Genomic DNA, 16,046 nt, shown 5'->3' on the forward strand with positions numbered 1-16,046 from the left:
CAGTTGGTTTGGAGATATGCGTTTGGTGAAGAGAGAGTCAGAGGAGGATCGGAGACTTCGCTGGGGTACATACACAGAGACGAGTTGTTTGAGATAGTGGGGAAAGTTATCGCTGTAGAGGCAGTCATGAGTCAGAATGGGGAGCCAGTGTAGAGACTGTAGTACTGGTGTGATATGATCATGACGAGGAGTGTGGGTGATACATCTGGCGGCAGAATTTTGGATTCTTTGTAGTTTCTGGAGTGATTTATGGGAGAGGTCGGCATATAGTGCATTACCGTAGTCGAGTTTAGAAGTGACAAGAAGTGCATCAGGAGTTTACAGGTGTCAGTATCGAGGTAGTGGTGGACTTTGCTGATATTGTAAATGTTGTAGTAGCAGGCTCTACTGATGGAGGCGACGTGTGCATCCATGGACATGTTGGAATCGAGGATGACACCAAGACTCCTGGCACTCTCTGATGGCGGGACGTTTGTGTCGCTAATACGAAGTGAAAGTGATGGAGAAGCAGTCTTCAACTTTATAAGCTGATATTTGTAGCCAATCAGTAGGAACTATGTCTTCTCCTCATTCAACATCAAATAGTTCATCCACGATTTGATTTCTTTAATCCTGAACTCAAGTTTGTTGATATAGAGTGAAACATAATCTGAGTTGCGTATCATCCGCATATATGTGGAAATCAATGCCTGCCTCCTGATAATGTCACCAATGGGGAGAATGTAGACAGAAGGGGGCCGAGAACTTATCCCTGGGGAACACCATATAACAATAGTGACTTTGGTGATTGTACATCTCCGATTTTGTCAGATTGTGTGCGAACTCGCAAATATGAGGAAATCCACTTGAGCGCAGTTCCTGTTATCCCAATACGATTTTTAAGTCGAGGCAGGAGTAAGGTATGATCTATTGTATCGAATGCAATGGATAGATCAAGGAGCACCATTGTATGAAATATACGCTCCAAGTTAGGAAATACCTGGAAACATACGCAAATATGACCGAAGTATGTATTTCCTAAGGGGCGTTGGGGTAGCCTGAGGGTTAAAACGTCCGCTCGATTCCCCACATGGGTACAATGTGTGAAGCCCATATCTGGTGTCCTCTGCCGTGATATAGCTGAAATATCGCTAAAAGCGGCGTAAAAACATACTCACTCACTCACCGTATTTCCTACAGTGTTTGCGTTAATTTCAGTGGCGTAAAATCTGACTTTTGATCCTGTGTTGATTTTTCAGTGGACACTTTGACCATAATTAGGTATTTGAATTTGAATGAATTGAATAATATCATCCAATTAGCTAATCCACTCTGTTTCTTAACCATCACGGTTTCAAAAGACAACTTCTTATTTATCGTCTCATTGTCACCTGGGCAGCAAATCGAACTTATAATGCCAAGTATAATCTATATGTTTAAGATGATTTGCCTTAAAATTGATAAAATGAGTAAACCTCCTCCACCCATAAACAAAAAAACAACAACCCCCCCCAAAAAAAACAATAACAATAAAAAAACAAAAAGATCTTGCTCGTAAATATAAAACATGCTGTGTTTTGTTTTACCCATACCTTTCACTCGTAGATCAAATAGAGTGTGTAGTCGCCACCTTCCAACACTCGAATTTTAGAAGGAGTGAGTGGGTAGGTTACGCCGCTTTTAGCAATATTCCAGCAATGTCACGGCAGGGGACACCAGAAATGGGCTTCACACATTGTGCCCATGTGGGGAATCGAACCCGGGTCTTCGGCGTGACGAGCGAATGCTTTAACCACTAGGCTACCCCACCGCTCAATTTTAGAAGGAAAATACTTACTTGTAATTATGGATGTCAATGGCAACTGACATATGACGGGGATTCACCGGACAAGTGTATAGGTTCTTATCATTCTCTGGAATGAGGTCAACGTCGTGGAAGATGCAACACTGGAAATCATAGTCCTTCAGTGCTTCTTTGTATCCAATGTTCAATAACATGGCTCTGTTGAACATGCTTGGCAAGGCCTGTAATGTACAATACATTTAAGTATCATCTAAATGGTATTCATTTCGACACGGACAAGATTACCGGATTATCGAAATGTAGGAACAGAACAACTACCCTATCAACAACATCTCCATGCTAGTACGTCATGTCATATGTACAAAATAAACACATTCTAAAATGATCTGAAAAGATAATCTATTTTAAAATGTCTTGTCTTATTTGCATGTTTGTGATTTATTCATTACACCTTTAACAACAATACAACTGTCAGTGAAAAGATTTATATTTTCACAAGTCCATGATTTATTTATGGCCAACACTGGGTCATGGGTCAAAAGTAGTTTCTATCCAAAGTAGCCAAATCTTAATGAGGTCAGGTCTTCTGTCTTGTCCTTGGTTTTCATTGGCTGAAGATGTGCAACATTTTGATTGGATGTTGAAGTTAGATGCATTAGGAAAGTTTGAAGTTTGTTCACTTGCTCTCTTTCTCCCAACCTTGCAAGGTGGCATGACGATTTTGAATTGATGAATTGGTTTTATATAACAGGTATAAATTACAAAAATATGTTTAATTGTTGAAAGTTCAATTCATTATAGCTGAATTTATGCATTTGGTGAAAGCATACTTTGACTTACAGTTAGAAATTGTTGGTATCAGATAGTTTCATTTGAAATTGATTCAGATATTTCAATTTTAGTCTAGACAGATTGTACATTTACTTTACTGGTTAGAATGAGCATTCAGGCACGGATATTTTAGGTCCTTGGTTGGTGCTTGGTGCACGTTGGTGTTTCACAACATGTGGCAAGTTTGGTGCAAGTTGTCCCATAGATGATAAGACACGCTGAGATATTTCATGGCTGTTTTGAAGATGCCACATGTATTCCATAATTGTACACCCAAGGATTTCAATATGTAACTGAACTATTAGTTTTGTGATGTCCATTTGTTTTGAATTTGAAGACCCAACTGTCCGGATTTTTCAATCAATCGAATACAATAGCAGCTACTGCATTCGCTTTAAAATTTCCTACTAGCTATCCACAATGAAAAATGCGGTTAAATGAATTATATTTTCACCTGTTCAACAATGTAGATGCCGTAATCTAGTTGCTGTCGTTGCAACATGGAGTGAAGGTTGTTGAGGAAGATCTTCAGGTGGGACTCTCGGTCGCGATAGGGCACAATGATGGCCATTCGGTGACGGGACGTGCAGCCACTTGGTTTGAAACGACCACCAGGTTTCAGTTCTGCATATCGCCGTTCAAGTTCTTCAAAAGACAGGACTTCTTCCCGTGCAGCAATTGATCCAACTGAAGTGAGTGAGTGAGTATGGTTTTACGCCGCTTTTTGTAATATTCCAGCAATATCACGGCGGGGACACCAAAAATGGGCTTCACACATTGTACCCATGTGGGGAATCGAACCCGGGTCTTCGGCGTGAAGATCAACGCTTGAACCGCTAGACTACCCTACCACCCCTCGATCCAACTGAAACATTGTTAAGTCCTTATTCCAACCGTGGACGTTTTGACGTTGAGGTTTAAAATCAGCTTTTGTAGACGACTTGTCTTATTTTCAGCTAAGGTCAAGGCATTTCTCAAATTTGCAAAACTTTCATCTGAATAACTATCAGGCCCACTTTAGCACTGAAACTGGAGATGATACTTCGGTGAGAGTATGAATATTTCGTATTTTGATTAAGAGCCAGTGGTAAGTAAATCTGTATAATCGGGCTTGGTAACATGATTTATTTGAGTGATTGTGTGGTTGAGCGCGCACAATGGTTCTCCGACACCCTTGACCACATACCACCCGTGAAGATCCGAATTACAATTGATCTTCAGTAACCCATGCTTGTCGTTAGAGGTGACTAACGGGATCGGGTGGTCAGGCTCGCTGATTTGGTTGACACTTGTCATCGTATCCCAATTGCGTAGATCGAAGCTCATGCTGTTGATCACTGGGTTTTCTGGTCCAGACTCGATTATTTACAGACCACCGCCATGTATATGGAATATTGCTGAGTGCGGCGTTAAACAACAACCAGCCATTTTGACTACTTGCAGCTACAACTACCCATGCTGTCGCAAATAATTTGGTCATTATATTCCACAACAGCCTGAACATCGGCGGCGGGGTAAAATCAAATGGACAAAACTCTTACCATGATAAAATGAAATCTCTGAAAAGTCTATCGTTTGATCCCAGCAAAATCAAATGCATGTGTTTATGAACCATAGTGTATAAGCACAAGTACATAGTAGGGTTAGTTTGTATGTTGTTTAAAGCAGCACTCGGTAATGGCCACTAAGTAAGAGTCTTGTCCAGTGACGCTCAAGTTATCTACAGCATGTTCCTCGATCACAGTGTATAATCTCATACAGTGCAAACCGGATATAGTGCGCTGTACGTTCGTGCTTTGGTTGATAGATATGTCGTCTGAACAGGTATGCTCGATCAAAAAGTGTATTTAAAAACGAAGTACATTATAATATTACATGCATATCTAGGATATAACATTTACAGTAATTATCAGCGAGATATCTGTATGTTAATGAAAACACAAATTTTTCACCTCTTGCGCATCGAGCCAAATTCGACCAGCTTGTGCACTTTCGCTCTTACTCACATATACCATCATGTTAGCCTAGGGAGCTACCAGTATTCTATTCGTTATAGATTTTACAATGTATGTGTGAATGTTCATGTTTCAAAGTTGTTTAGTTATGACGATATTAATAAGTTCACTTGCAACAATGAAGTATCACTGTACTGGATTATAGCCGAAACTGTTTGTTTATCTGTATGGAATATAGTGCGTAACTGAATAACGTCCTGACTGAGAGCTTACTTAAAAGTAGGCTTTATTCATTGGCACAACTTTTCTGGTACATGCTGGTTTTGAGAGAACTAATTACGAAAGCATATTTCGACTGTCTCCAATCACCAGATACAGCTTTCAGGCATTTGTCATGTGCAAGAGTGCAACTTTCAGTTGTTTCAAATGTCTCATGTGACCACTGCAAATCCTAAAGACATCATGACTCAACGACTTGAACGTTTCTTCTTGTTCGTCTGAACATTCGGTAACCTGTTCTAATCCACGAATTTCCAGTGCATTAACAAATTCTTCACAACCTTCCAAAATACCAGTTTCGTGTGATAGTTGACATTTTTTCGATGAGAGTCGGATGCTCCTCAAACGGCCATTAATCAACATCCCGTAACTTTCCACCCGTACAGGTTTTGATTCTTTTCCATCAATACCCATTTTGTAAGTGTTAACTTGTTCATCTCCAGTATTTGCATAATGCAACCAGGTACAAGTTGGTTGTCTTCAAGAGGACCTTTCATTCTGTCCAGAACATTACTATCAGGAAGTGCGAAGATCATTTTGAAATCATTAGAAACGTACACACCTCTAGGGACTTTCCCTCTGTCATTGTGCCTCATTGTGTATTTTCATGCCTGACATGAATTTAAAAAAGTTCCTTTGAACAATTTTAGCCCAATTCTCTAAAAACGTTTTGTAACCTCACTTTATCTCATCAGTACGGTGTTGTCGAGTTAATACCGCGACACCATTTCAGAAAACAGCATGAACGTAATACTGCCCAAGGGAAATGAATTTGAAGCAACCAATGGTGTGAAGTTAAGAAACATGTCCGACTTCCTTTAAGTTATGTAAGACAAGTGGAAGCAATTCTATCTTTTCTTTCATAGAACCTCCATCAAAACTCTCACATGCAGGAATTATCGGTGAGGTCTGAGTGCCTGCTTCATGCGAGGAAAATGTTTCTGTATTCTTATCTAGTTCCACTGTTAAATCATTCATTGACAAGGCTTGCATCTGGCCAAACACACCCTCCTTCATATCACATTTAGACTTTCTTAAGGAGGCTGAATACTTCATTGTTTGAATGCTTGATGATTTTGTCGTCATTACAATGTACAATATACTTTCCTTCAGATTTTAAAATTCTGGTATAATTTCGATTTTTTTTTTTTTGTTTGTATATAAGATTTTTGGGTTGTGTCGTCATGATATTGGAATTTGTATTTGAATTCACTGGATGGGTGATTGATAAAACAGTGGTCAATGATAATCGTGAAAGATTTTGTCCGAAAATCGCAATAATAGCAAACTGAAGTGTTCATTGTATCAGTCTGTGTTCGACTCAGCAGTACCTTAAGAAAACGACGCAAAATATTTAAATAAGAACTTTACATAAAACTGATAACATGAACTAACTAGAAACCGTACAGTGATGTATTTTGAAAGCGTTATCAACCAACTGTATTAGCGGATATCAATTTGTGGTACAGTGGTGATGCATAAGAGTGTGATGTTTAACTCTTGTGTAAAGAAACGAATACTCTATGTTAGGACTATTATACACCATTTGAAAGCTTATTTGTCAAATATTTCATATCAAGTTTTACCAAGAAATTAAGGAATATTATGGCATTTATTTTCGATGTTTTCTGCGAAGGAGCAAAATCGGCGATGCGCTTTTGATATTTGAAAGAATTTAGAGGGTCATTTTTCAAATTCGCAGTGGACTGTAGTTAAATGAGTAAATAGAAGTGTTTCGCTCATTTTAGTAGTACTTGAAGTATACTCACAGTTATCAAAACCAGAAAAAGGGCCCGTGACAACATTTCTATCAACCAAAGCACGAACATACTGCGCACTATATCCGGTTTGCACCCTTCATACACTGTATCGATCTACTCAACGGATCTTGACAGTTTTCAAAAAGGGAACTTCATCGGACATGATGTTTATCACTGATCTGTCAAGTTTCGAATTGCCTCCACCTGTACTCCTTAAAATATCGTTAAAATTAACCGAGACCTGATGAAATGTTGACACGTCAGACGTGTGGGATAGTGATCTGCAAACTTAACAGATATTGTGACATAATTGACGAATAATAATAGCTTTGACTCTTTTCTGAGAGTTAACCTGAACACCTGTATCTCGCCAAAGGCTCGCATAATACACTTTTTATTCCTAATATATGATATTAATGATACGGAAACACACTCGGTTAATAATCGCAAATAATGATACGGAAACACGCGAGGTTAATAATCTTTTTTATCATATAATGTCATTCATTACTCTCAAAAAGAAGCAAATCGTACGGGAATTTATATGAAGAGAATCGAATTAGCTGTACACCAAGGTGAAGGTCGTTCATGACGGCGGCATATGGTTGTAACTAGTCGCTAATACAGTCGCTAATACTTAACTCATGCTTAAAATAAGATATTTCTGTCTAAAACGAACAACAAGATCAGGCAGGGTTTTCCTGGCAGTGTTTCCATTTTCATTGCGGATAATCACCGCATCAATATCAATTTTTTGATACTAGTACCTGACGGAATCGATTCGTCGTCTGTATTGTGATCGGTAGATCGAAATCCTTGGTTGGTACCTTTTTAGACGATTGCTTTCAGTCGTGCCCCATAATTCGTACCTTCAATTTGAACGTAGTACTCCGTTTCATGTTTTCCAAAGTCAATTACTGCAGTAACGACTCCAGAACCTCTATCATCAATTCTTACAGAATCACCAATTTTGAGAATGGGGGCAGCCATGTTTGTTTACAAACAATGTAAACTCGCGACGACGTCATCAATGAAATGTTAAAACATTTTAGGATTCGCGTAGCGTGTATGGAGTTTTGTGAAAGTAGTTCGTGGATCGACGTAAGTTGCATAGTTATCAGATTTGGATACCAAGTTTATCAGATTGCTTTCTTGCACCGATAACACCCTCCATTAGATGATAAAACAACACATCTACAAAACTTAGTTGGTGATCAGATCTAATGGCTTCTAAAAATTGGTCTGGCGAGATGGTGGAGTACAAGGTCGTTTGCGAGGTCGGAGGTGAAATCAAAAGTTGTATTTTGGAGCCAACTTCACTGATATTTGGTAAAACCACTTCAGACATGTTCAATCTTTTTGAAGAATATACTTTTATGAGACAATCAATGACATTCTAAATGAGAGTATATTCAGAGAGTCAGATGGATCTGCCAATGACAACAGACATGTGTTAATTGGGAGAGGTCAGGACTGAGTGATGGGCATGGTATGACCATTGTACAGTGGAAGCTGTCAAAACCGGCAGCTGTCCAATCCGACAAGTTGTCAACATCGGCATAAAATCTGTCTAATCCGGCGCGTGGCAAGGAGTCAGTAATCCTGTGTTGAAACTACATGGTTGCCGACAAAGATAATTTAATCTTAGTTCAGTATGGGTGTATTTGTTCATGTAATTAGTAAGTTGAGAGAACCACCTTATACAACAATGTATATGAGAGTGATAAAACTGGTTCAGTTCTAGTCGCAGGTAACCATGTCAGCTCTACATTCCGGCACGCTGTCAAAACCGGATTATTTATTCACTCCCGACGTGTGCCGGTTTAGACAGCTTCCACTGTATGTGTTTCTGATGTTTCAACCTCAAAACAAAATATCAATACCGTTTCTCATAGTATATTTCAAACATTTTCAAGTTATCTTTTACTTGGCCATGGTAGACCATTCTACATATCTACATAACCTGAGCATACTGATAAGAATAAAAATAATCTGCCGAACAATTTGTCTACTTACTGAGGTTTGGTGGTGTCAAAGGGCACTGATGTCCAGTTGTATTCGGGTTCGTCGATGATATCATCCCTGAAACACTTGAATTCCTGCGTAACAGATATCGCAAACGTTGCGACATACCATATGCACCACAGGTTCCAGTTAGCAGTCTTTGACGTTGGAGGAAAAGAAAGAAAACAGAAAGAAAAACACATACCAGTAATAAAGACTTGCTCTTTTCATGATTACAAACCGTAAACTCTTTGGAACCATGATAACTCTGGTCGGCCAAGCTGAAATGCAATGTAGAATCGTTTGACATCGACACAGTAGATGTTTGCCTGTCGGAGTATGAGTTATAGATTTAATATATCCAAGCATGAATACCTCAGTAAATGCTTGATCATAGAGTATTTCAAAACATTCCTTCAAATTTCCTAAACTTTTAAATTTTGTTTTAGTAGTATTGAAAATATGTGGGGAAACGTGTAAATATTATTTATGTTAAATGTTTCCATGCCTTAAACCCTTCTATATAATTCTGGGTATGTTCGTATTGTCAGTACTAAAACAAGAGGACCAGAGAATTTTGATCTGTATAAATATTTGTGTTCGCATTCTGCTTACAGCTACATTACTAATAGGTACTTACCCAAAATGCTGTTTCCCTTTTACTTATTCAATCTCTTCATGCGTATCTGTGTGCAAGTAACACAAAGTTAATTGAGGAATTGTTGTTTTCAAAAGTGTAGTTTAAGTATTTTAAATCATTAATAACACATGGAAAAGGAAATTTCTAGACGAAGATTTTTTCCATTTCTAGCCAAAAACATTAAAAACTACTTGTCTTCTGGAAAGTACCGAGAGTTAATGAGCAGGGTTTGGCATCACGTGACCAGACGTCATAGTAGGGAGTTGACTCACAGCTTTTGTACAGTGTTTGGTAGATAACAAGCGTTCGCCATGACATCACCGGACAATAACATTAATATTAGCTGTAAATAGGTTTTGACAACGGAACAGAAAACGACGTAGATCTATCAAGTGAACACGCTCACACATACTAATGAATAGTAGATCCAGAAGTATTATACTATAAACATACCTTCGCGTTTTGAAACCTATGACGATACTTGTCTGTATTTTTTTCGCGAGATCGTTATTCTTATGTGAATTGTACAAGGTGTAAATAGAAGCTTGTAAAATATATTGCTTGTGATGTCTTAACGCCAAACAATTAGCCTAGAATGAAGGCTAGCTTTGTTTTCTATAGAAATAAATGTTATGTATTAATTGTAGATTGTCTAGTGATGGCTGGTTCAGTTAAAACTGCCGGTTAAACATCTGTTGTACCATGTACTTCATGGCTGGTACAAATGTATTTAGCTGGTACAAATGTACCTATTTGTCTTGACCAAAAACATCCATAATTATATCACTGACTACCATATTTATACAAACAAACAAAACATAAACGAAGAATTAAATCCACAGAACACTTATTGAAATGCTTAAAATAAAACTGACAATATTAATCTTAAATATACCTGTCACACTAAATTGTATCTGCAGAATAAACATCATATTCTCTATAACAGATGTTTCAATTGAAAACCCTAGATCCGCCTGCGACTGATCACTAATGATCGATGAACATATACTGAACAAAACTGAAAACTTGACACTCGGGATTTTTGGACTAAGTTTTTAATTTTAGGTTTAAGGCAATACTTTTAGTTGTGTGCTGTGCACAAAAAAAAACAAATCTCGCCGAAACTCTTTCACAACGGTAACGGTCATGATGTGAAGGTACACAGTATGGATAACAACTCTATTGAGATCTCCAGTAAGGGTTGTGGTCCCTTCTAGCGTCTCTTACAGCCACGCAACGTCTCCTAGTGTATCTAAGAACGTTAGTAAACACAGCTCGAGGAAGATGTTGCCATTGCTTAACAAGGTGACGTTATTCTATCAACATCTGTGGTGGATTGACTTGCTGACGAACACGTCGACCCAGCTCGTCTCCGGTATGTTCGGTACGATTGAGGTTGGGGCTACGTGACGGCCAATCCGGAACTTGAATACAGGCATGTCGTAGAAAATAGTGTTAGAATGCCATATGCGGTCAAGCGTTGTCTTGTTGGAACGTCAGTCCAGGGCCATGTCTCTGCATAAATGGAAGCAGGACAGGTTGCAAGATCTTATCCCTGTACTGGGCAGGATTTATGTTTCCCTCTAACGACAACAAAGGGAGAACGTTCGTGTGCGCAAAACGAACCTCATACCATTACGCTTCGAAACCAAAAGCATGACATCTACCTGATAAAAGTATAAAACTGTGCACTGAATTTGCGATTTCCATATTCGTTTTAAGTTTGAGCTGGAATGACCGCAAAGAACAGATTTTAAATCAAAACCTTTAACAAAGTAATACAAATCTTGTCTAATCAAATCATAATCGGGGCAGACAAAGAAATAATGTAGATTGTCTTCAGTATGGTAGCCACAGTTAAACATTCGACTCTCAGCTATACATTGATTACATTTGTTGGCGTTAAGATCGTTGCAATCAAGTCGGAGGCGGGAGTGAATGATTTGACAGAATCGTGAACCGTAGTTAAGATAAAAGTCATTTGTTTCAGTAACATTGTCCGTTATTAATCTGTTTTGAATTTGCCAAGGGAGGAACACTTGCACTGTCTAAGGGTAGAGTATTCCAAATATCGACTGTGTCAGGAAGGAATGATTAGGCATAGTTACTAGTTCTACCATTCATACTTTGGAAGTTTAGACGGTTATGGTTACTTAAATTCTACCAACCAGTCATGTGCCTTGGTCACGTGAGAATGCGAGTGCACATGTGCAGGTCAGAGCGAGTGCAATTTCTAGACGTGTGTTTCGCGGCTGTCAAAAAAGCGAGACAGGTGTTCGTTCAGTTATCTAAACATGATACTTATTTGATCTTTCTACTAACATTATTACATTTATTTACATTCAGAAATTCGTTTCTGGGGAAAACTGTTGTCGGAGGTGCTACAAATATAAACAAATTTAGCAACATGAAGTTAGAAACGGATTCGGGATTGGGGATTCGAACATCGAATCCGAATATTTTCTGAATTTCAGTAACAATTTTGACTGATTGGGGTAAAATGAGAATAGCCATTCGTATGCTGAGGCAGCGAAAGATAACCCGACCAAGTGAAAAACACCATCTAAATCAGAACCCGATGCTGGGGCTAAAGAAAAACTACCCCCACTTCTGTAAATAAGAACAGTGCAGAATCTGAAATGAAAGATACCTTGAAATGTATATTCACTGAAATGAAAAGAATATGCATGGCGGTATCTCGTCAATGTCACAAAATTTTGCAAGTATATACGACCATATGGACGCAGACAGAGCAGGAACCAGTCATGAATATCAATCACAAGAAGATAATTATCAATGTGAGGGTAACACGCCTGTCAAAACAAGACTCAAATGCAATCTCACTGATTAACTGCCATAGAACCAGGCCGTGAAAACTAAATATGGAGGCTAATACAGTACAACATTTTTTCACTCATTACTCACGTATTAAATGTGAATATTAGCAGAACATAACTCCAGATTCAAAGACACGTGAACAGTTAGTATTTTGTCAAGTCACCATAGGCAGCAATGCAGGCTTCAATGCGGCGGGGCATACTAATGATCAAAGAAGTTAGAAAGTCGTGGTCCATGCTGTCCCAATATCGGACACCTCTTTTCTTTCATTTCGGCTATATTTGTCATTTTTTTTTCTTATTGGCACTTTCTTTATAAGTCCCCAAACATGTTCTATTGGATTTAGGTCAGGGCTATAGCTTGGCCTATCTAATAATGTCATATTTTGGGTCGGAAACCAGGCCTTTGAATGCTTTGAACGATGTTTTGGGTCGTTGTCCTGGTGGAAAATCCAATCATTTCCATAGAACACGTGAGCAGATGGAAATAAATGTCACTCGAGAATATCTGTGTACCGCTCACTGATCATATTCCCTTCAAATCCACAGAGGGGTGTTGCCCCTAACACATATATGCCACCCCACACGTTAAATTTCGGACTGTACTTATGGCTGATACAAAGGTTTTTCAGTTTGTTTAGTCCAGAATTTCAGTGCTAGGATACAGAACTTTTCTGCACAACCCATTGCTATGCAGCACCAGTTCTTATTGTCTTTGTTCAGGTTTACAGATCGGTGACAATTCCTCGACTTTCTGCCAACATATGCATGCAGTTCAGTTCTAATGTATCCTTACAGACAGCCACAGTTCCTCTATCAATCATATCCAGCCTTTTTAGAAACTCCTTCGTTTGAGAAACAAGAAGCCATGCCGCCTCCTGTCACCCACAGTCAATTTTCTGGGCCTACCTGCGCCTCCCTGGTGCTCAATGCCATATCCATTTGCAATATCTTTCAAAACACGATAAACAGTTGACAAAGGGTGCTTGGACTTGAAAATCACTTTAGCTGATCTGATGTCCTGTTATAATACTCTAAAACCAACTTCCTTTCTAAATCACTTACTGAGGATCACTGAAAATGTCGTCTGCTAGTAAGTAAACATAGGGGATAACTTCTTCACAAACTAATGAAAAGGATTAACGGAGTTGTTTCTCTTTAATGAAACCAGGCGCTTGATAGCTGGTCAAGGTTGTTTATACTAGAAATCCATTAAACATATTCCTAAAATTCTCAATAATTTCTGGTCATCTATACATGTTAAATCAATGTGTAATTACTTACCATTACAAATTATTTACGCAATATGCAATATATGACAAACCTAACCCTGGTCATACGAGATTTCAAGAGTATTTAAATCCATGTCCGTTGACAGTATTTACTTTTGCTACACATGCCAGAAAACAAAATAATACAATGACCAGATTTACACAACCGCGAAACACATGTAAATGCAGAGTTGAGTGTTCGTTTATTTTAACACCCCTTTTAACCTGTGTAAATCTGACAGCCAGATGATACGTAGATTTCAAACGTTGTTCATATGGCCGCCAGATGAAGCCTCCATATGCTAAGGTAAGTAAATTTAAGAAAAACACTGCTCCTTCGTGTAGTGCCATGTTAGACAACTGCTGTTAGCTGTTGCAGTCATAAAGACGGTTCACGATACAGCCAATCTAGGTACGTGCAATGTGCTAACGTCCAGTGTCCATATAAATTCCGAACGTACCACCCCGAAGGGCTACCTACCCTCCCATTACACTTGTGTAATTACTTTACGCCCATTATCACCCCCCCTTAAAACCCTTTTGGGAGCACGAACAAACTTACATACATTTTTACCCTGTATTCGTACTTTTCATCAATACTTGATACTCTTGATTAGAAAAGCGGAGATACTCGCGAGGTATTCATTCAATCGGACGGAACCTCTGCTTCTGTAAACCTTGTCTTGGCGTACGCGTAATCATGAGCCCTGCATTACATCTTATATGACCATAAAATGGAGATTGTGATTCAGTGGAAATGAGACTCCTTGTATGCTAAATGTACATACAGGTTTCATTATGCTGGTGCAAACCCTTAAAGTTGGGCATGGCTGTCCAGTGTTTAGCATATTATGATAATTCTATTGTCCGTTCTATTCCCAAGTTCCGATATGTACAACAAGAATAATGATGGAGTAAGAATATACTCCACAACGTCGTGTCCATCACAATAAAGACGTTGACGTCCATAAAAGTCTTGCCTTTAGGAATAATGAAGGTTACCTGCACTGGAGCTGTGTTATGGAGGCGCGGAGGTCGATGCAGTTGAAACTGGTCGGTAGGATGCTCTGGACGACGAAGGAGAAACTTCAGCACACTCCGTCATATGGTACAGCTGTCACATGATGTATGCGCCTCTATTCTCTGGATATTGCACTCTTTAAGTCAATAACACACTACCATTGATCACAGCAGGACTGACGAAAGATCGAAGCCGTACTAAATATGACACCGCACATATTTGATGCTTACAAATTGACACACAAGCCACCAACAACGGATGTAAATGTACTAATTACATATTTGTAACTGATATAATTGAATACTGTTGCCGGGGGTAATCGCACACACACAGACACAGACACACAGACACACACACAGACAGACAGACAGACAGACAGACACACAGACAGACAGACAGACAGACACACACACACACACACACACACACACACACACATATATATGTATTAAACATACATACGGTGGGGGACGGGAATCTGGTGGCTGAGCGCCCAAATTTTTGCATTAAAAACTAATTGTATACATGGCTGCCGAAGATACAGACCGCACAAAGACAAAGTACTATTTTCAAATGGCATCAAAGTGGTAAAGGAGGCCATGTTCCTGGATCCTATTTGTACCCGCATTTAACATTCTTACCGCACATTAAATACCTGCAAGCTAATGTCTGAAGGCACTGGACGACTGGAAAGTCGTTTCAAATTCTAAGTGGGGACGGAACCAAACTACCTTACTACACTTATATAGATCACTCATCCGCTCCAAACATGACTACGGCTCCATCGTGTATGGTGGGGCCTGTAAAATCAACCTCTAAATACTTGATTCTACCAACCACCAAGGTCTAAGACTGTGTCTTGGATCTTTCCTAACTTCTCCTTTGACAAACTTTACTTTGAAGCAGAGGAGCCTTCTCTCAACGAACCCCGTATCAAACTATCTTCGCAGTATATCACTAAACTGTATTATAATCAGTTCCACCCTGCATATAACTGTGTGTTTAATGCCCTCTATGAGGATCGGAACAATAAAAACTATTCTCTTATTTCTCCTCAAGGAATACGAATCAAATCTTTCCGTTCTGCTGCTGGCATTGAGCTACAAAATATATCTCCTTCTCGCCTACTTCCCTCACCTAATTGGCAGTTCGTGTGACCTTACCATTGACCACATTCAAGAAATCTGAAACAAATGAATTACAGTATAAACAAGAATTTAAGAATGAAATACAATACATCTATATCTGTATTTACAGGTGGATCAAAGGTGGTGGCGCAGTGGCTTGTGCCACTGTCATTAGATCCAGAACAATATCTTCTCGATTACCAAATAACAGTTCCATTTTCACAGCAGAAGCAGCCGCCATATTGGCAGCTCTTAAATACATTAAATATCTTTAATAAACACCCTAAATATAAACAATATATTATAATCTTTTCAGACTCCCTCTTGTGCCTTCAGGCTATTAAGTATTTGTATTGTAAACATCCACTTCTAATCGAAATAATTGAATTACATTTTGCTCTTGCTACTGGTCTATTTTTTTTGTTACTAAACCTTCGCATTTTCCCATCCCGTTCAAGAGTTCAAAGTTCTGCTGTATCTGTAAAACTAAGAAAAATCTGTAAAAATACTTGCAGTCCCAGCCTGCTAAAAGTATTAA

The 16,046-nt window shown here is 38.9% G+C and overlaps 1 protein-coding gene across 1 annotated transcript in view; it reads right to left on the reverse strand.

Moving 5' to 3' along the window:
* LOC124261119 (beta-1,4-N-acetylgalactosaminyltransferase bre-4-like) overlaps positions 1 to 16,046 on the reverse strand; it is a 56,894-nt gene that overhangs the window by 9,001 nt on the left and 31,847 nt on the right. Inside the window, exons 2-3 of the mRNA XM_046695445.1 lie at positions 3,069 to 3,259; positions 1,817 to 2,004 (exon numbers count right to left, since the gene is read on the reverse strand). Coding sequence (XP_046551401.1) covers positions 1,817 to 2,004; positions 3,069 to 3,259 — 379 coding nt within the window. The remainder of the gene's footprint in view (positions 1 to 1,816; positions 2,005 to 3,068; positions 3,260 to 16,046) is intronic.

The sequence above is a fragment of the Haliotis rubra genome, unplaced genomic scaffold (assembly GCF_003918875.1).
Source record: "Haliotis rubra isolate DU_JTF1 unplaced genomic scaffold, ASM391887v1 Scf1190, whole genome shotgun sequence".
Taxonomy (NCBI): Eukaryota; Metazoa; Mollusca; class Gastropoda; order Lepetellida; family Haliotidae; genus Haliotis; species Haliotis rubra.